The sequence below is a fragment of the Dermochelys coriacea genome, chromosome 1 (genome assembly GCF_009764565.3).
Source record: "Dermochelys coriacea isolate rDerCor1 chromosome 1, rDerCor1.pri.v4, whole genome shotgun sequence".
Classification (NCBI taxonomy): domain Eukaryota; kingdom Metazoa; phylum Chordata; order Testudines; family Dermochelyidae; genus Dermochelys; species Dermochelys coriacea.
Genome location: NC_050068.2, coordinates 315,225,176 through 315,247,173, shown reverse-complemented (window position 1 = coordinate 315,247,173; position 21,998 = coordinate 315,225,176). Strand labels below are relative to the sequence as shown.

The 21,998-nt window shown below is 44.5% G+C and overlaps 1 protein-coding gene across 18 annotated transcripts in view; it reads left to right on the top strand.

Moving 5' to 3' along the window:
- PANX2 (pannexin 2) overlaps positions 1 to 21,998 on the top strand; it is a 59,377-nt gene that overhangs the window by 19,918 nt on the left and 17,461 nt on the right. For 2 of the 18 annotated variants that reach the window (XM_043496064.1, XM_043496048.1), the window contains exons 1-2: positions 12,502 to 12,588; positions 20,203 to 20,270. The exons of 3 other annotated variants lie outside the window; for them this stretch is intronic. Coding sequence is in view for 7 of the 15 variants with exons in the window: in XM_043496018.1 (XP_043351953.1) it covers positions 12,363 to 12,588 (226 nt within the window). In the remaining 8 variants the exon portion in view is untranslated. Of the gene's footprint in view, positions 1 to 11,636; positions 11,774 to 12,253; positions 12,589 to 16,296; positions 20,271 to 21,998 lie in introns of those variants that run through there. 13 more of the 18 variants (XM_043496086.1, XM_043496054.1, XM_043496018.1 and 10 more) reach the window with 11 other exon arrangements.

The window sequence follows — 21,998 nt, the reverse complement described above, 5'->3', positions numbered from 1 at the left end:
TTTAAGGCATCTGTTGAGAAGATGAAAATATCATTGGAATTTTTTTGGCATATCATTGGTTTCACGGTGCATTTGTCCAGAATTTTTTCTTCAAGGTGACATGAAGAGGTTGATTTATCTGTCTAGGTAGTTATGACTCCCATCATTGAAGCATATGGGTGCCCAGTCCCACTGACTCCAATTTATGGAATGGGACATAACAATCCATTCATACTTGAGCTTTATGCACCATTTTGGCTAGTCCCAAACAGTAGTGACAGGATGAGATATATTGACTAATTCTGTAATGATACAGCATTTAAAAACACCTGCACCCCGTGCCACATGCCAGCAGTTGCAGGTTGTGTCCCCGCCATGCAGAAGGCAGAACTGAGCATACAGAAGTGGCTGGAAGGGTGTCTCTCCACCCCACGACCTCTGCAGGGAGCCAAGATAGTGGTCAAAAAAGGTCTCCCTTTTTCCCCAATGCCTTTCACAGAACAAAGAGGAAGATGAATGGAAAGACTGCTGGTAGATGGAGTAGAAGGAACTTGAAGTTGATCCTTTAACCACTCTGCAATGCTGGAAGGCCAGCATAGGCTGGGGGGGAGGGCAAGGCAGGGGGAAGGAACTTCTTCCCATTGAGAAGCAGAGAATTAGAGGCTGGGATCAGGTGCTTCCGCTGGGGGACTCCTCTGCAAGGTGAAGCAGAAAAGAAGAACCAGGAGCCAGAGGGAGCAGACTGTCCCCAGCCACGTGCATGCACAATCCTCTATTGTTTTTGTGGTTTGCAAAAAACCATTTAAAAGCAGGAAATCAAACAACAACAAAAGAAGTGAAGAAAAAAACTAAAGGGGACTCAGGCAGGTGCACTTTCTCTAAATACTCAATGCAGCTGTTGGTATCTCTTTTGGTGGAGTAAATTTAAAATAGTAGATCATGCAGAATTTGTTTTTAAATCTTTCATCTCTGCTTGGCAAATAACTAACACAGCTCAGTGAAGAGTCACAAAGAAAGAATAAGGATGAGGGTTCTTAAGAGGATGGTGGGAAGGAAACACTCAGATACCTACTAGATTGCAGAGATCTGAGCTGCAAAAAGAGGAGTGTGCTGCTGCAAACTAGTCACCTACATTCAGTTTGTAGATGCCATGTAGCTCCATATCCTCAGCAGCCACATCTCACTGCCAACAGCCATGGTCGCATCTCATTTTCAATAGCCCTTTCTCGCTGCCAGTAGGCACAGAGCCTTCACTTACTGCCAACAGCCTTGTCTCAGCAACAGTCATAGTCCCAGCTCATGGTCAGTGGGCACTTCTCATTGCCAATAGCTACAAAGTCTCATCTCACTGCCCAGCAGCCTCATAGCCATATTTCACCGTCCCCTCTGGCCTCCCACAGCTCTTTGTCTGCCCTTTATAATGCCAAACATTTACCGGTGGGACAGGATGAGATGCTCAGTAGAGCAACGATAAAGCAAGCAGACAGGAAGGCAGGGATGATGCTGATGCTGGAAGGTGTGTATCAGCAGCAGGCAGATGCCCCTGTGAAGATTGCTGAGCTAGGTCAGCAGGTAGTGTTCAAAATTGTGTCTCAGAAAGTAAATCCTCTTCTTCATAGGTATGTCTACATGATGAAATTAGGTCGATTTTTATATGTCAATTTTTAGAAATCTATTTTATACAGTTGATTGTATATGTCCCCACTAAGCGCATTAAATTGCAGAGTGTCCTCAATACTGTGGCTAGCATCGACTTATAGAGCGGTGCACTGTGGGTAGGTATCACACAGTTGCTGCAGTGTCTGCTGCCCATTGGAATTCTGGGTTAAGCTCCTGATGGGGCAAAAACATTGTTGCAGGTGGTTTTGTGTAAATGTCGTCAGTCGACCCTCCCTCTGGGAAAGCAGACAATCGTTTCACACCTTTTCTCCTGGGTTACCCATGCAGACACCATACTACGGCAAGCATGAAGCCAGCTCAGATCACCTCCGCTGTTGTGAGCATTGTAAACACCTTGTGCGTTTTCCTGGAGTATGTGCAGAACCGGGCTAAGAGATGCCAGAACAAGGACGATTGTGATGAAGATATGGACACAGCCGTTCCTGAAAGCACGGTCTGTGGCAATTGGGACATCATGGCGGCAGTGGGGCTGGTTGATACAGTGGAACGCCGATTCTGGGCCTGGCAAACAAGCACAGACTGGTGTGACTGCATAGTGTTGCAGGTATGGGATGATTCAGTGGCTGCAAAACTTTCGTATGCATAAAGCCACTTTCCTTGAATTTTGTGAGTTCTTTTCCCCCACCCTGAAGCGCAGGAATACCAAGATGAGAGCTGCCCTGACAGTTGAGAAGCGAGTGGTGTTAGCCCTGTGGAAGCTTGCAACGCCCGACTCCTACTGGTCAGTCGGGAATCAATTTGGAGTCGGCAAGTCTGTGAGAACTGCTGTGATCTAAGTAGCCAGTGCAATCACTGATGTTCTGCTCTGAAGGGCAGTGACTCTGGGAAATGTGCAGGTCATACTGGATGGCTTTGCTGCAATGGGGTTCCCTAACTGTGTGGAACGATAAATGGAACACACATCCCTATGTTGGCACCGGACCACCTTGCCAACCAGTATATAAACCACAAGGGATACTCTTCAATGGTGCTGCATTGCAATGGATCACAAGGGATGTTTCACCGACATCAACGTGGGATGGCCGGGAAAGGTGCATGACGCTCACATCTTTAGGCACTCAGGGCTGTTCAGGAAGTTGCAAGAAGGGACTTACTTCCCAGACCAGAAAATTACCGTTGGGGATGTTGAAATGCCAATAGTTCTCCTTGGGGACCCAGGCTATCCATTGCTCCCATAGCTCATTAAGCCGTACACAAACAGTATGGACAGTAGTAAGGAGCATAGAATCTTAGATTATCAGAGTTGGAAGGGACCTCAGGAGGTCATCTAGTCCAACCCCCTGCTCAAAGCAGGACCAATCCCCAATATTTGCTCCAGATCCCAAACGGCTCCCTGAAGGATTGAACTCACAACCCTGGGTTTAGTAGGCCAATGCTCAAACCACTGAGCTATAAGGGATATAATTCCCTTATAATAGCAATTCAACTATAGGCTGAGCAAGTGCGGAATGGTGGTAGAATGTGCCTTTTGGATGTTTAAAAGCTTGCTGGTGCCGTTTGTCTAGGTTAGACCTCAGCACAGGCAACATTCCCATTGTTATTGCTGCTTGCTGTGTGCTCGATAGTATCTGTGAGAGTAAGGGGGAGATGTTTATGGCAGGGTGGGAGGTTAAGGCAAATCGCCTGGTGGCTGATTTTGAGCAGCCAGACACCAGAGCGATTAGAAGAGCACAGGTTAGTGCACTGCACATCAGAGAGACTTTGAAAACCAGTTTGACTGGCCAGGCTACGGTGTGACAGCTGCATGTGTGTTTCTCTTTGCTGCAAACCCGCCCCCTTGGTTGATTTTAATTCCCTGTAAGCCAACCACCCTCCCCGTCCCCATTCAATCACAGCTGGCAAAGGAAATAAAGTAGTTGTTTTGAAACCATGCATTCTTTCTTTATTAATTTAAAAAAAAAAGTGAGATAATTGACAAGGTAGCCTGGGTGGGGTGCAGGAGGAGGGAAGGACACAGCCACATGGCTTATTGTAGCCACACTACAAATAAAACTGTTTGACAGCCTTCTATTGCTTGGGCCATCCTCTGGAGGGGAGTGGCTGGGTGCCCGGAGCCTCTTTCTCCCCCCCCCCCCGTGTTCTTGGACATCTGGGTGAGGAGGATATAGAACTTTGGGAGGAGGGCAGGCAGTTATACAACGGATGCAGCGGGGGTCTGTGCTCTTGTTGGCTTTCCTGCAGCTCCAACAGATGCTTCATCATGTCCGTTTGCTCCGCCTCCTGCCTCTACTCTTCATGCTCACTTAATGCTTTCCTGGCCTCTGCCACTGAATGCCTCCATGTATTAAGCTGTGCCCTATCAGTGCGGGAGGACTCCATGAGCTCAGGAAAACATGTCATTGCCAGTGCAGTTTTTTTCGCCTTCTAATCTGCAATAAACTCAGGGACAGAGATGATAAGAGGAGCATAGAAACGTTTGCACCTGGGGGGGAGATAAAAAGGGAAAGTAAAATTTATGATACATTTCTGAGAACAAAAAAGGGAGACTCTTTCACAGTGAATCAAGCAATTCACAGCACATGTGCTTTAGGTACAAGGTCACATTTTGTCTTTTATATTGAGCACCTACTGGTATGGTGACACATCACACACGGCTGGACAACAGAATTCGGTTTCCAGGCAGCCATGGTAAACCTTTTGGTATGCAGGGCTGGCTTCTTACGCATAACATGTGGGAATGGTTTCAGACTGCAGTGTCATCCTTTCCCAAGGGGTTGGGCTTTTCATTTAAAAGAAGGGACTGTGGTTTTCAGGTGGATGTGTGGCATACACCTCCCTCCCCTCCCCACCACATGGCTATTCTCTGGGATGATCCTTTCACCCCTCCCCATGCCGCATGGCTATTCTCTGGGATAATCCCTTTTAGCCAAGCACAAACAACCCAGCATGAACGGGGTCCTTTTACTGTCCCCTTACAAAAATTCCCCTATTTCAACCGGGTGACCATGAATGATATCACTCTCCAGAAGCTAACACAGAAAGATTAAAGACCGAAGGTTGCTTCCGGGGAGAACAGATTCACTGCTTGCCTGTTGCACATTCTCCTCCTCATCCACAAAATCTTCCTTCCATTGCATGAGACTCCCCCCTTGCAGGTGTCCATGGACAGTGATGGGGTAGTGGTAGGGTCCCGCCCTAGAATGCCATGCAGCTGATCATAAAATCAGCATGTATGGGGATCTGACCTGGAGCAACCATTTGCCTCCTTTGTCTTTTGGTAGGTTTGCTTGAGCTCCTTAACTTTCATGCGGCACTGCTGTGTCTCTGTTGTAGCCTCTCCACCATGCCCTGTGCGATTTTTGGCATATATATTAGCACTTCTTCTTGATCGGAGTTCGGCCTGCACAGATTCTTCTCCCCATACAGCAGTCAGATCCAATGTCGCCCTTTTGGTCCATGCTGGAGCTCATTTGCGATTCTGAGGGGACTGCATGGTCATTTGTGCTGCTGAGCTTGCCACGCTAACCAAACAGGAAGTGAAATTCAAAATTTCCCGGGGTTTTTACTGTGTACCTGGCTAGTGCATCTGAGTGTTCAGAGCGGTCACATTGGAGCATTCTGGGATAGCTCCTGGAGGCCAATACCGTCAAATTGGGTCTGCACTCCCACAAATTCGATCCAGCAAGGTCAATTTTAGCACTACTCCCCTCACCGGGGAGGAGTACAGAAGTCTATTTTCAGAGCCCTTGAGGTTGACAGAATGTGTAGGCGCAGTCATTTTAAAATTGACCTAACCCGGCTAAAATCAACCTAGCCCCATAGTGTAGACCAAGGCATAGGCACAGGGGTACAAATTCTGGAAGCTGGAGAGCTCCCAGGCTGAATTTGCTATCCTGACCATTCCCTAACCCGAGCACTTGCTTTGTAATTTCAGAAGTGTAAATTTAAAATATGCAAACAATATTTGACTAATTTTAATAGTTCTCATTAAAACAAGATATTAATACAAAAATATAAACCTCTATTTTAATACAAAAAATGTAAATGGTGCTTTTTCTTTATTCACATGTACATTATTTCAATTGTATAATTTAAAAATGACAATCTTAGCAAATAACAATTAGACTGATTTATTCACTCACATGTGCATTAATATAAATATCACAATTCTATGAACTTCATGCAGATGTACTCTCTCCTTAATGTTTAAGATCTCTTGATTGTTTCTGTCCAGAAGGCAGGACATAGCCACCCACCTCCTACAGGTGTCGCACATTACCATAGAAAAGTTATACATTTTAAATTGATACAGAATGGATTATTCAGAAATGTATGAATTAGCTTGTACATTATTGTAAAATTCCCATTTTTGAACTTTTTCTAGTTAATTCATATGATCTTCCTTTTCTACATACATGAGATCCATAATCAGATTATCAGCACCACATGAAATTTTTATTAGCATGGAATTATTACCACAAGCATGATTAGCTAGGCTATTCCACAGTGTCCGTGGTTATATGCTACTCTCTGGGTACTAGACCACGACACCTGTTCTTGTGCTAGGGACAGCCATTTTGTGTTTCCTTATTTACCCTACCATATGCTGTACATATACCCCAATTTTTTGTTTGTCACCAACATCCCATCTTCATTGTCCTTTTGGTAATCAATGTAGTTGCAATATATGTAGTATTTCTCCAAGCTGATTGCAAAATCAATGATTTAACTAAATGATTCTGTAGTGAGGAAGACTATGAAAAGAGAAATCTGATGTCTTCTTTGAGTAATGTCCCATAGGTGATCCACTTCATCAGGTGTGGATGTGCCCTATGCACCTTTGATTGGAGATTTTCGTAAGCAATGTCTGTTCAGACCATGCATGCTCCCTACACCCCCTCGTGCCCAAGCTATATAGAGCTGCACAGATGAACTGCCCTTGGTTCTCTCTCAATCGCACACAGCTGTGGTGTGCCCACTTCCAGTATGTCTTGTCTTACTATCTTTTCTTTTTATCTTGATTGTAGCTTAGTGTTTAATTTTAGTAGGAGGAGTGCCTTTTTTCCTCTCGTCTCCCATCAGGGAGACCTGTCTTCTCGAAAGAGTATGCTCAGCTACTCAGGCTTCAAATGTCCCAGTTAGAGACAACCGTTCCAAGTGCATCCACTGCCTTGGAGAATCACACATCTCACAGAAGAGTAACTTCTGTTTAACCCTGAAATCTAGGGCCAGGAAGAATCGGGAGATCAAACTGAGACTTGTGATGGAATGCTCCCTTCACCCCAGTTCAGAGCCACGTCAGGAGAACTCTTCCCCCCTCCCCCCGGTATATTGGTCTCTGAGCATATCTAATGCCCCATAGATCTCGGTCTATCACTACCCCAAGAAGGGAAAGACCTCAGAGACCTCCAAAGGCCCCAGGAAAATGGGCTGTGACTTGCCGCAGAATGCGTCTGCTCCAAAGAGATCTCTTTCTTCTACTAAGTCAGCAGTCTCAGAATTGTTGATTTTTAAATCCAATACCATGGAGACTGCAGGCTCTCTGATACTGCCAGGGCCCAAAACCCAAGAAGCTCCCAGAGCAAACATAGCTTCAAGCGAGTCTCAGTACCAACCGGGCATAACAGGGATGACAAGGAGAAACATTCCTCAGACAAAATACATCTCTTTCACTGGTACTACCATTGATACCATACAAATCTAAGCATCTAACCCCAGCACCTCCATCAGAGCACTCTTAAACCCTCAGTACCCGAGTTTCCATAGAGACCAGCAGCAGCGGCTATCCCTTGATAGGAAGATGATATCTGCCAGGAGAAAGTCATTGATGACTTAAGATGACTGAGGAGTCCAATTCATGCTTTACAGGTATTTCCATGGTTGCTTGGAAAGAGCACAGATGCTAGCTGGGATGCTGTACTCTTTCCTTCCTCCTCTGCCATTTCTCAGCCTCTTAAGCAAGGCGATTCTCTTCAAAACAGGCTGAGAGTTGATGTATGATGTGATGCCATTACAGTTTCCTGCTAGCCAGCTCTTCCAAATTCGTGGGGTCAATGCCTCCCTTCTAAAGATATACTTTCAGGGTGTCCTTGTAGCATTGCCTCTGTCCCCCATGGATCTCTTACCATGATTAAGTGGAGAAAAAGAGGACTTGCTTTAGAAGATGAATCTCAGCCATCTGCACACAATGACCAGCCCAGCTAGGTTGATATTTCATAATCTTTGCCTCAACACTGGTGATGTTAGCTGCAGAGAGAATGCTGGCATTGGTGTGATGGTCTTCCCATCTGATATGGATAATCTTCCTAAGACAGTGCTGTTGGTACCACTCCAGATGCTTAAGATGGCTTTGGTACATCACCCATGTCTCGCACCTATAAAGAAGAGTGGGGATGAGTACTGCCAGGACCTTAGTTTGAGTACTAGGACCTTAGTTTCCATCTGCAGATCTCTGTCAATGAAGGCACGATGGAGCAACTTTCTGAAGGATATGCTAGCATAATGGATCCTATGTTCAATCTCTAGATCAAGATTGGCTGTCTGGGAGAGGTGTCTATCAAGCTAAGCGAAATACTCAATGTTTTCCAGGGGTTCACCACCGATGACAATTTGAGGGAGAATGGGGCCAGGCTATTGGAGCTCCTTAGACTTCCCAATGTTGAGGGAAAGTCCCAGTTTATCATCGGCACCTGAGAAGAGATCTAGGGTAGACTGCAAGTCAACCTCGGTGTGTGTTTAAGGATAGCACAGTTATCAGCATACTGAAGGCCATTAATAACTAGTGAGTTGTAGCTCATGAACGCTTATGCTCAAATAAATGTGTTTAGTCTCTAAGGTGCCACAAGTACTCCTTTTACTTTTTGGAGGCTAATTAGTGCATCACGAGAAACCGATTGAGGGTAATGAACTCAATTGGCCCATCAGTCCAGGGCTGATAAAAGGCACAGGAAAGAAGTGTAAAGGGGAGAATGCTGACCTTGCTGAGAAGGCTTAAACCCTGGCAAACACTGTAAATAGGTGGGAGCATGGAGGACTGTGTTTATATTGGTGAAGGGGACTGGAAATGAAGCTTTACTCAGAGCACACTTGGAGGACTCTGGGTAGTTTCTGCTGGTAAGAAGATTGGGTGGAGCAGCGCCCTTGTGACCATTATCAAATTCTACTTTGAGTCCCTTTATTTATTTTAATAAATATAATGATTTTCAAGCTTACTGTTGAAGAAGCCTGCACGTAAGTTTATGCAGGATTGGGGAATTTCTTAAAGATGAAATTTGTTTTGTAATAAAAGAAAAATCTTACATATTACTGGAAGACCAAACCACTATTGCATGTAATAGACATGACCTAATATTTCAGATATGTAGAGGTAACTCAGTGGTTGCAGTACCACTATGCAAACTAAAGCCTCTATCCAGAAAAAAAAAATTAAACTAGTGCTTAACTTTGTGATACAGATATTCCTATTAATAGCAATGTCATATGAGTCTAGGTAGCCAAAAACATATATCTATGTTTCGTAAAAACTTCAGTAGAAATTTTGGTTTGGGGAGATATTTCAAATAAGGTAGTATGGGACCCTTCATGAATTTCAGGAGTAAGTTCAACACACAAGTGAAGACATGGAAAAGCATTAAGTTGCTGGAAAAAGGCGAAATAACAGTTTGAGAAAGGTAGCTCTCCTATGTGGATCAAAGAAAATGAGGAAAAAGTCTTATGACAACCCAGAAAAACAGATAGCATGGAAGTCATACAGTAGAACCTCCAAGATACAAACACTAGAGTTACAAATTGACCAGTCAACACCCATCTCATTTGGAACTGGAAGTACTGTATACAATCAGGCAGCAGCAGAGACAAAAAGAAAGCAAGTAGAGTACCGTGTTAAAGATAAACTACTAAAAAATAAATGGAAAGCAGCATTTTTCTTCTGCATAGTAAAGTTTCAAAGCTCTATTAAGTCAGCGTTCAGTTGTAAACTTTTGAAAGAAAAGCCGGAATGTTTTGTTGAGAGTTAAGAACAACCTGCATTCCTGAGGTTCTGCTGTATAATGACAAAGAATAAACTTGTGCTATACAAAAGAAAATAAATATAAAATTGTAAACTAAAATCACAATAAGAATATGGGAAATTTTACATCAGAAAACACTTTGAGAGGTGACTGCTTAACTACTTGCATTATTATTTTCTGTGATTATTTTCTATTAACCCCATAAATTAAGTAACACAACAACATCCATCTGTACAATGTTAACTAAGATATATGATAGTGTGCTAAGGACAATAAGTAAAAAATACTGCTTTTTAAATAAATGTATTTTAGGAGTGAAACTATGTTTTGAGCAGAGTGACAAGGAACAGTCAGGCAATCAGAACAGCAACCATGATACTTGTGAACAGATATGAGGCTACCTGCAGACATATTACACCTATGTAAATTAACAGAATTCTTTTAAATGCCAAAAAATGTATGATATATATATTTTGTGTGTGTTGTGTGTAAAATGTTCAGTATTGCTAACTCCACAAATCTTCAAAAAAAGTGTCTGGCTCTCAAAAATCATGAGATTTGTTTTAAAATCATTTTTTTAAAATGTTGGGCTCTTTTAAATCTACCTTCTGGCTGTTGAGCTTTCAGGGTGCACTTGCTTCACATTTCAAGCTTTTCTCTGAAAGCATGAGAGCTAGAAACTTAATATTTTTAAATGAAAGCTGCGCTCTCCTGTAATATGATCCCTGGAGCTAGGGTTGTTAAAAAGTGCAAGAGCTGGAGAGCCTGAATATTGTACTGAGCCAAGTCTCCTTTGGCAGGTCATTGCATCATCTCAGATAATGAGCTGCTTTCTGTAGGCACTAAGCTACCCTCTGCCTTTAACAGCACAGCCTGGGATGGGGAGGCTGAGATCAGCCAACCAGGAACTCAACCTCTGTGCTGCCCTTGCCCTATTCTGGCCATCAATGTAATCTGCTCGCCCCAGCGTTGGTAACTTTTCTCCCCTCGACCCCCTCCTTGTCCCCCAGCTTCTGCCACGCCTCCTGCAGGCCATCGCCTCCTTTCTCAGCCTCATCTCCTGCACCGTCCCCAGGGCCGGATTAACCTTTTGTGGGCCTGGCGCCAAACTTATTTGTGGGCGCCCAGGGGAGCAATGGAGCACGGCGCTGAGGCTGGCCAGGCTTCCGCACCGGTCCCAGGCGCCTCAGCTCTGGGGAGACGGGGGGCCCCGCAGGTGGCGGGAAGCGGAGACTGCCTGGAGCCGGAGGTGCACTGGGGGCTGGCCGGGGGCAGAGACGAGCCGGGGAGTGGGGCTGAGGGGGCAGCAGGCCAAGAGGAGCAAGTGGTGGGCGGGGGATCCTGCGGGGGATCGCGCCGCAGGGCAAGCGGAGCATGTGCCCGGCTCCATGGAGCCGCTGTAAACGGGGGGGCTGACGTCCCTGAGTCTGCCCATCGGGCTCCCTCCCTCCGTGTCTCTGACCCTCCTCCGGGCATGTTTTGCCCCCCCCCCCCCCGCCCAAACGCTGCCTGCGCCGCCCGCTGTGTTTTGCGCCCGCTGTCTGAGGAAGGCGGCTCCGAGGGCGAGGATGCCCAGGTAGGGCCGCCCCCCGCTTCAGGCGAGGCTACTGAGCATGCTCGGCAACGGCCCAGCACCAAATCCGGCGGCTTGCACCCCAGAGCCGGGCTGCGGCGCCACAGCCCGGCGCGAGGCAGCGCTACCCCTGCAGCCCGTCCCGTGCGCGGCGCTTGCCGGGGAACAGCTCCCGGCTTCCCCCTCCACGGCGAGAGCCCACCCCGGCCCCTGCTTCCAGCTAGGCGGGCTCCAGATGTTTGGTCTCACAACGGAACGGACCTCTTGGGTTCAGCCGATTCGTCCCCGGGCGGCAGCCTCCTTCCCGCCGCTGCAAGCCCCCGTCTTGAATCGCTCTGCACGTTGCTGCTGCTCGGTGCAGATGGAAATTTCTGTGCAAGCGCCTTTCAGCAGCGGCAATAACAAGCACCGATAAATTACCCCCCCCCCCGTTCCCCCAGTGTGAGGGGGGGGGCTGTATTACTGTGGGAGGTGCGGTTCCTCCTCCTGGCACGGGGAGAGGGGGTAAGTTGTTTTCGCCTCTGCAGTTATTTACAACGTCACCGTTTGGGTCACACCATCTGCTTGGAGCTGAAGAGACCAAAGTTACAAGGTAAATGCCCTCCTCCCTGTGTCCGCAACACTTTACCTGGGGCAGCCTGGCTCTGGCCGGCTTTTATTGTCTGGCTGTTTATTGCAGAGCTCGTTGCATGGTTCTTGTCGCTGAATGCCTTTGATTGCCCACCTCTCACGGCCTTTCCTTGCAGGGCTCTTCCCTGAACGTTACTGCACAGCTCGCACCGCCTTGCCTGTGTTGCTCTTTGATTTCTCACCGTGCGGCTCTGGTTGCACCATTGCCCCGATCCTATAGCTCTGTTGCATCGCCCGGCTTGCCCGGGGCGCGCTCTCCCGTGCAGAGCCGCGGAGCGTGCCCGGGATAACTTCCCGGCAGCAGACCCGCAGTCTCAATAAGGGGCAGCATCTCCTGCGAGCTAGAGATGGTGCCACTGCTGCAAGCCCGCCCGCCGCCCCACCTGCCCTGGTCCCTGGCTGCGGCTCCCACCCGCATGGGCTGTTTTCATTGTCCCTGTAGGCTGGGAGCGCCCGCGCCGCCGGAGAGTCACGCACAGGCGAAGCTCAGCCGCCCCCCGCCCCCCCCCCCCGGGGAGCCTGGCGTGGCGTGAAGCCGCCCGCAGCCGCTTATGCAACACATCATCGATAACCACCCGGACATGGCGACTGCTCTGCTGGCGGGCGAGAAGCTGAAGGAGCTGATCCTGCCCGGGCAGCAGGACGACAAGGCCGGCTCGCTGGCGGCGCTGCTGCTGCAGCTCAAGCTAGAGCTGCCCTTCGACCGCGTGGTCACCATCGGCACCGTCCTCATCCCCATTCTGCTCGTCACCCTGGTCTTCACCAAGAACTTCGCCGGTAAGGGCAGCAGGGCGCCCACCCCCACCGTGGTCCCGCTCCGCACGGCAGCCCACCCGGGGCGGGGGGCTAGCTAGAGCGCGGGTGGGCGACCCCGGGGGGGGAGAGGGAAGGGGCAGCAGGGGGCGAGATCATCGTGCGGCTTTCTCGGTGCATAGCGGGCCTACAGATCGGTAGCGCTCTGCAGACAGATAAAGCTCTACAGGGGAACACAGGTTGCCTACACTCCAGGATGATCGTGAAGTCTCCCGAAATTAAAGATTAATCTTTAATTAAAGGTGATGTCAGGTGGTGAAACCTCCAGGAATACCTCTAACCAAACTTGGCAACCCCCCAACGGAGAAAGATGCAGGGCCCAGTTCCACTCTCCTTATTCCTGCAGCCTCCTTTAAACCAACAGGACTGCAAGCCCAGCCTGTGTTTGCAGAGCAGTGATTTCTTCTGATCAGTTACTCCTCCGATCTCCGGGAACTTGCTGGAGTTGAAGGGAGTTTACCCATTGCTGTGATGCCGCAGGTGGACGCAAGCGTAAACATGAGCTGGGGCAGCCACTTTAGTGTGTTTGTGTATTTCTTAAACAGAAGCTATGCTGATCTACCAAAAATGATTTTTAAACATATCTTTATTATGCAAATTTACTAGTGGATTGGGTGCATATTTAACTGCTCTGTTAGGTGAACAGTAGTAATTTTATACATATATACTACATCCATATTGTGGTAGGCCCTATTGCGATTATGAAAATAACTACTATTTGCCCACTTTCTGTTGTGAAAACCTGTATTCAGACGCTTGTAAACATTTTATTTTCAACTACATTGCTCATAGCATCCCCTTCAGAGCCTTTATGGTCTATGAAATCAATCCTTCACACTGAACTTTGAAAACTAGGAACTCATGAATTGTTATGGGTCTTTTGAACTCATTAGTCTCTCAAGTACACGTATCTTAGGTTGTGAAATATGGACTTGATGAATGGAGCTTTTAAGCCTTGTTTGTATTAATCTGACCACTGCACAAGTGATCTAAGGCTGCAAGCTAAAAATCAATATTAAATTTGTGTTTCAAAAATGTGGGAACTGATTGTGCAGTCTGCAGCTAGTAGCGTTAGTAGGTCGTGTTGACTTCAGTAGGAGTTTTGTCAGGTAAGCATGACAGAATCAGGCCTGTATTGTGCATGCATTGGGGCTGACTTTTACAACTCTATATTCTATTTGGTTCCATTATTAAATATAGATAAACCATATGAAGGCTTTACTATTTGACAAATTATTTTTTTAGAAAGAAAGACATTTTTGATGTTACAAATGAAAGCAATTTTAAACCAGTTACTTTAAAATATATATATGTATATTTATATGTATATTTATAGCCCAAGATTTTTATACATGAATAGTGATATTTAGTGCCTTTGTTTTTGGATGCCCAACCTGAGACACTTTGAAGGGGCCTCATTTTCAGGAAGTGTTGAGTGCTAATCCTGTGAAAATTATACCCCCTTTAAGGTCACTCATATTGAGAATGCAAAAAGAAAAGGAGTACTTGTGGCACCTTAGAGACTAACAAATTTATTTGAGCATAAGCTTTCGTGAGCTACAGCTCACTTCATTGGATGCATAGTGATTTTTGAAAATCATCACCACAGAATGTAAGGGCTTTATACTTTTCTCTTCCTCTGCTTGGTGTGGAGGGAAGCAAAATAGGGCAGAACCCCAACCAGCCCTGTAGAAGGAGGAACCCTACCTGTAGCATGCGCCTCCTGTACTGTGAGTGCCCTTCTGTGTGACATCTGCAGGCTTTGTGGGTCTTTAGAGATAACTTTCTGAGGGAGGGGAAGGAGTTTGATAATTTCCCTCTGGATAATGTGGATTTCTCAGTAGAAATCTATCCATGACTTAACTGGTGAAAGGAGCAGTAACTTATCTCCGTGTCTACAGTCCTTTCAGAGAAAGAGTTCCAAAGGGAACCATGTGATTAAGGGAGGGGAGGCTCAGAGATTGTCAGACTGGATGTCGCTCTGCAAGGATAAACAAACAAGTGCATGTGGATCTAGCGGATCTGCTGATTTTATTGACATAAATCCTTCATTTTCTCTTTTGGTTAAACTGCACTCCCTGCGGGGGAAAATCTACCTTTAACTCTGCAGCTTGAGGAATATATTTTACCCTTGGAAAGATTTATATGTGGAAGGGGCAGTCTGTATCCTTAAGAGTCAAACAACTTTTTCAGGTAGACCAAAATCAAAATCATTTGAGTCTAGTCACAGAGTCTATATAAGTTCACCTTGGGATCACAAAACTGTAGCTTATGCTAAAAGCAGTTTTTGCAGTGTTGTTGTAGCCATGTTGATCCCAGGATATGAATGAGGTAATCTTTTATTGCACCAACTTCTGTTGGTGGGCGGTACGGCTTTCAAGCTACGCAGGGCTCTATTTAGCTTGAAAGCCTGTACCTTCCACCAGCAGAAGTTGGTCCACAGAAAGATAAAAGCATAGACAGGACAAACCTCGCCTCTCAGGACAAAGGACACCATTATATTGTACTGGAAAAGTGGGCCACATTCTGCTCTCCAGTGATGTCATTAGGTTGCTCAGATGCTCCAAAACACAGAAAAACAAAACATAAAAAGGGGGGTGGGAAATAAAAGATGAAAAAAAATAGTTGAATGGGTAATAAAACTATAATGTATATTCAGCATGGACTTGGTGAAACAAAATTGTCTTCTTTTTGGGAGCTAACAACTCAGGATCAGAGCTTCTAATTACTAAGGACTCAGTCCTGCTCCCATTGAAATCAGTAGCAAAACTTCCATTCATTTTAATAGGAGCAGGATTAGACCCTAGTTTTTTTTTATTACCAAGGCTCTATTTACTCAGACTTCTTAGTGAAATTACACTTGTTCAGAGAGATTGTACATTGTATTTACTAATGATGTTAGTCCTGCTACATTGTGTTTACTAATTATGTTAGTCCTGCTGAATACATGCCTTACTGCTAAGTGATAAGCACATACCCTGCTTCCTGATGCTTGTATTATGCTTTACCTATGTACTGTCACTATCATTTTCAAAGTCTAGCTATGCTCTTCGCTTTGGATGCTGCTGCGTACCTTCTGGCAAATTAGATAGTAGATATAGAAAATGCAAACTCTGCTGGCAAAAATGGGGTGATTTTTTTATTGTATCTTTATCGCAAATACCATGGCAGCTTCCCAAATGCTATTTTGTGCCCTTGAATGCAGAAGTTATTGTGTCAGAATAAACAATAAGAACTGATACTACTTATGAATTCTAATTCCTGGAAATAGTAATATTCATGGAAAGCCACTTAAAGCCAGTGTAATCTTCATAAATAAAAAGAAACCTATGGGCAGATCTCTCCAGGCTTATGCAACCAGTACTTGTAAAACACTTCAGTGCAGTGTATGTAATTACGGGTGTTATACAAGTATGGTGAGCTCAGAACAATAGTTTCTTGCAACATATCTTGCTTAGTGTAGGAAGGGTCTGTATGACTAATATGTTTCAGAGTAGCAGCCGTGTTAGTCTGTATTCGCAAAAAGAAAAGGAGTACTTGTGGCACCTTAGAGACTAACAAATTTATTAGAGCATAAGCTTTCGTGAAGTGAGCTGTAGCTCACGAAAGCTTATGCTCTAATAAATTTGTTAGTCTCTAAGGTGCCACAAGTACTCCTTTTCTTTTTATGACTAATATGTGGACTGCAGCTGAGCCCCTCATATCCCTTCTCTACCCCAATACTTATGCATGCAGGACCAAGCAAGGAGTCAACAGTGTCTGTGCACTCCAGTGGAGCATGCGGAATAGCATCCACTTGACTGGACAGCTTGCTTGTGCTGTACAAGAGACTTGTAAAAGGGAATGCACCAAGAGAAAACTTGAGTTTCCCAGCATCAGCCCATGCCTCGTTGACCTAGAAAGTGAATACAGAAAAGCACAATTGTACTTTAGATAACCAGACAAACAAAAAATGTCATGACAGAGAGATTATTTAAAAGGCAATAATCCATCTCCGGTCTTAAAGGTCATTATCTCTGTAGCATGATTTAACGTGTACTGTACTTCCCTGATGGGTAAAATAAAGAGAAAGTTAGTTTATGATGTTACTGTGTTTATTTCATAAACCAAATGTTTAAGTTAACACAACTTTCTCTTTTTTTATCTTGGCGGTTTATTCCACACAGATTGCCCTGGTACCCAAGTGCTTTTATCTTTACATCACCACTGAGAAATTAAGAATATGATTTACTGTTTTAATAATTATATTAGCACATAAAGAAGGATTTAGTAGTTCACCAGCCACTGAACTAAGTCTTATGTTAATTCCATGATAAGACCACAGATTAGGTGAGCTTCATATTTTACGTGTTGCTTTAAATATGGAAGAATCTTCCTTCCATCAGAGGTACCTTTGCTGTCACTCTTTATGTACCTTTATTCCTGACTTTGTGTCAAAGACAGACTGTCATCTCAGTTCATGTTTGCCAGATGTAAGAAACTGTAATGTAAACAAAATCTATTGAGAGCTAAAATAATTTCCTCCCCAAACTTCACTGCTAGATGGGAATGCATTTTGGGTGAAATTCACCTCTGTGCAGAGGGACACCATGAGGCCTCTCTACCCTGTAAGCCCAATATGATTTTGAGAGTGAAATCCTGACCACATTGAAGTCAATGGTAGTTTTGCTATTGACTTCGTTGGGGCCAGGATTTCACTCTGAGGGCATAAATTAAGGCTTACATGGTGCATACCATAGTCCTTGTGCTGACCCTCTGCAAAGAGGTGAAATTCACCCTTTGCTTATGCTCTTCAGGACATCTTTCAGGAGAGACCTGTGGACACTTGCTCACATATTGTCCCTTTTACAGTGTTGTTACTGAACTTGCCAGTTTTTTAATGTTTTTGAAATAAAATAGCATGATTCCTAGAAAGCAAGCTCTCCAGAGGCTGAGTCAACAGCTATGCATAGCATGTTTATAGTTGGCACACAGTAACCACAGCCGGGATACAAAGGCCTCTGAGAAAGACACTCGGCTATTATGCTACCAAAAAAAATCTGGGAGCTTGAGAGAGAGTCCAAAGGACTGGCATGAGCCCTCTCCTCATCCCTGACCGCCAAACTCCAGCCCTAGAAAAATTGCATCTCACACAGAACCTGCTTCTGCTCCCATTGGAAATCAGTGGGCATTTTGCCTTTAATGGGAGCAGGATTGGCCTATAATTCTTTGATTGAATGGGTTCGGATTTGAATTTAAGTTGAACCCAAAATTTGTTTTCTAAAATTTCAGGGCTTAAAGCCTTGTTTACAAGGATTCATACAATAGCCAGGTCTCGAGGAGTCGGCTCCAGTGATGGTGGAGGTAGTACACAGAGGATAACAAGTCCAAATGCACACAGCTGATAGGCCCAGAGGAATTTACTTGTTTTTATTCTGTGTTTTCCTTCAGGAATTACTTTCTGAAACTTAAGGACAACAAAAGGATGATTTTTTTAAATTTAAGATGAAAGCTACCATCTGTGCATATTTGGACTCTTTCCTTTATTGTAAAAGGTATTTGTATTTCTGTCAAAATACCAAAGGTGTTCCTATTCATGTTAATAAGAGAGTTTAATCCACCGGTTTCCAGCACACAATCAACTTCATATGCATCTCCTTGCATGATACATGTCTGTACATGACCCTTCGAAGGGTCAGAAGCCCTTCTCGGTTTTCCTTAACATTTCATACCCACAGACCTGATTCTTTGCTGTCTGGCACCTTGTTATATGTTCATGGCATACACACAGAGAAGTTAGATAAAAACATAAATACCCTTGCTGCAGGGTAGGAATGTAACACTTTTATTTCCTAAAATTCAGAATAATACACAAGAATCCAAAAATAGAAAGAAGGTTGTCCCCCAAAACAGAGAGGCACAACTCAGCCCTCTTTACACTGGCTGGCTGCCTGTAAACCAGTTGGTGCTAGGTCCAGAATAGCATGCTTCTGTACAGATCCTGCAAGCAGAACCAGGAAAACCCCTGAGCATTTCAAGTGATCGCTTACAGTTTCAATACACCTTTCAGTACACCACTCTTGTGTAGAACACTACCACTGTTGTGTGAATGGAGGGAATGTACCCCCACGTTGTACAGGTGAAAATGACGATACAAAATGCCAAGCAGCCTAGAAACAGGCTGTGAGACTATAATTTTAGGGTGTCACTTGTGCAATTTATACACTATTTATTGGTGGCCTTCCATATTTGAAATGTCAGAGCCCACTGATTAGTATATTCATTTTACTAGGGGGTTTTCAATTTTTCTTTTTAAAGTGACAATTTCAATGTTTTCTTACCGAACCAGAATTTTACTGCTCCTACCTTTGCATCCTTCTTGGAAGAATATGTAAAGAAATGATATGCCACCACAAAATTCCATTTAATTACACATTAGTACAGTAACCAGAGGACAGACATGCAGTTCTAATCCAGAATCAAACCCAAATCCACTCTACCCCAAAGTTCAGCAGTTGTTTTGGGTTTGATGTTTCTGTTTCTCTCATTCTAGAGACAGGTCAGAGCTGTAAAGTTTGGATCTCGATCTAAAGAGTCCCAAATGTTTGGATGTGCTACAGGCACATTTCCATATATAGGTCCCTTTTACAATGTCTAGAATCGAAGTGTTGGAAGTTTGAATTATACATACAACATTAAATCTGACTTTGAAGTGCATAATTTTGTGTCCAGCGCTGTTTTAACTCTCCCTTCAGTTCCTCAAGTCTTTAGCCATGAAACCCACGGACCTGAACCTCACCCACAAATAGGTCATCTGAGGTAGAATTGTACATGCCCAGAGCACAATCTGTGCAGAATACATTTCTTCATTGGCAGGTGCTGAAGTTGTGTGTTCTGTGGGTAGCTGCAATATGATTGTCAGGACAGTGATTCTGTGGTTAGAGTAGAGGCTACTTATGGTGTTGTTGCCTCATCCTCCCAGACACCAAGTTCTTCAGCCTACTTTAGATTAGGAGGAATTTGGTCCTTGCTCTTAGCTGCTTAGTTTGTGTGTATTGTTTTATTTTCCTAAGTGGTTTCAATATTATAAAGAAAAATTCTCCATTGAACAGGTCAGGCCCGGTGCTGGGCTGCTTACTCAGACAAAGCTCTCATTGATGTCCATGGGAGATTTTCTGAGTAAGGAGCTGAAATGCAGGCTCCAAAAGAAATGAATGAATTGTTGCGTATGTTACGTTCCATTTTAAATGTTGAGGTGTTGAAATGTTTGATTTCTGATCTATTACAGAAAGCTTTAGGGTTAATGATGGAGCCCAAGAATTGACAAATCACATTAATTTTCTTATAATGTACGCTACCCAGTGCTTTCCAGTCGCAGTGAATGATAATTTTCATATCACAGTCAACTATCACATGTTCATCTTTTCCCCTCAAAAGCTGCTAAATACTTCTAATAAAGCAGAACATTGGCAGCCAACTGATTTACGTTTTGGTCAAAAAGCCAAGTTCTGGTGTTGTCCTTTTTATTAAATTTATAAATTAATGCCTTCGAATACCAAACATTGCTCACAAATACTGTATTTCTATATCTCTTAGCAGTTATCTAGCTCAGCCCTCTACCACCCTTCTGCTAGAAAATTCTCATGAGGAGGTAATGGAAGGAGACAGTAAGTTAAATGACTGATGAGTTAGTTCAAGTTTTGTTTTAATTCCTGATATGTAATCATTTCTGCATAAATGATGCTTATTTCACTGTGTAGTACAGTTTCTACATGAATTCAATGTCTCTTGAAGCATTTCATTATCTACAGTATGTTTTAAATTGTGTTTGTTGAGGATTTATTTAATAAACAATGAGGTTCTCTTTTTTAGTATCTCTGATCAACTTTTCATACTTATATTCTTGTTTCAAGATGTGGGCAGGGTATGTTACACATACTCAAGTTATCTGACGTATGTATAAAGTGGCTTTTAATTTTAAGTGTTTATTTTCAAAATTTTCTCTGGTTGCACCTAGAGCAGCATATAGCAGTAAAGTACAAAAGACTATTTTTTATTATTACTGCTAAGAGTACAGGGCCAGATTCTGTCTTGGTTACATGAAGGCATAATTAAGGACAGAAATTTGTGCATAGGACTTGCACAAGTGTTTTGGCCCCACTTCTACTTATAACAGACTCATAGGCCCTGATTCAGCAAATAGGATGAAAAGAGTAGCAATGGGCTTAAGCACATGCTTACATGTTTTGTAGAATCAGGGCCTTACACAGGATATAAATGGTACGTAGAGTCTTTTACAGGCTGTCTGCACTGGGGGGAATTTCACCTAAAGGTTAAAGATAGTTCACAAATAAATAGGGACCTACCAAATTCGTGGTCCATTTTGATCAATTTCATGGCCAGAGGGTTTTAAAATTGGTCAATTTCATGTTTTCAGATGTTTACATCTGTAATTTCATGGTGTTGTAACCATGGGGGTACCAATCCAAAAGAGGATCATGGAGGGGACACAAAGCTGAGGTAGGTGTGTTGTGGGATTGCCACTCTCACTTCTGTGCTGCCTTCAGAGCTGGGCTCCAAAGGCAGCAGCCATGGAACTTCCCTCAGCTGGCGGAGATTCGGAGAGGTGGAGGTGGGTCTGATCTCCACCGTGCTGCTGGGAGCCTTCAGAGCTGGCAGCAGCCACGGAGCTTCCTGTAGTCAGGGAAGGTACCTGGAGGTGGGTCTGAGCTCTCCCCAAGAGTGGCCATGCAGGGGAAGAGGAAGTCCCGTCCCTCCCCAGACCTTCCAGGACTAGCAGTTGGAGCCCAGTGAACAGTAGGAGCTTCCAGCTGGGGTGTCCCCAACCCTGCCCCTGCAATAGCTAGATTTCACAGGGGAGATCTGATTTCCCGGTTCATGATGTGTTTTTCATAGCCATGAATTTGGCAGGGCCTTACAAATAAAGGATAGATGCAAGCTGGCCTGTTGTCAGGGGCAATTTGACCGCTTTTGGAATGGCATTTCTATGCCAGAGCCAGAGGAGCTTGCTTTCGCCCCTGCAGTCCCAGGGCTGGAGGAGTTCTGTACCTCTGCCAGTTATAGGGGCAAGGTTGTCCACACCCCTGCTTTCTCCCCCGTTGCATACACCCCTGCCTGTCATGAGCTTAACTCAAGAGGAAAGGCATAGTTATCCAGTAGAGTTGTTTACTACAGTCAAAAACAATTCTGAGGAATAGTGTGAAGATTACATACAATATTTCTGGAAGCGACATTCAGTTATCTGTCTGGGCTTCCAGTTCTCAGAAAATGGATGCATCCTATTCTTCTCATGAAGAAAAGGAGTACTTGTGGCACCTTAGAGACTAGAATATTTATTTGAGCATAAGCTTTCATGAGCTACAGTTCACTTCATC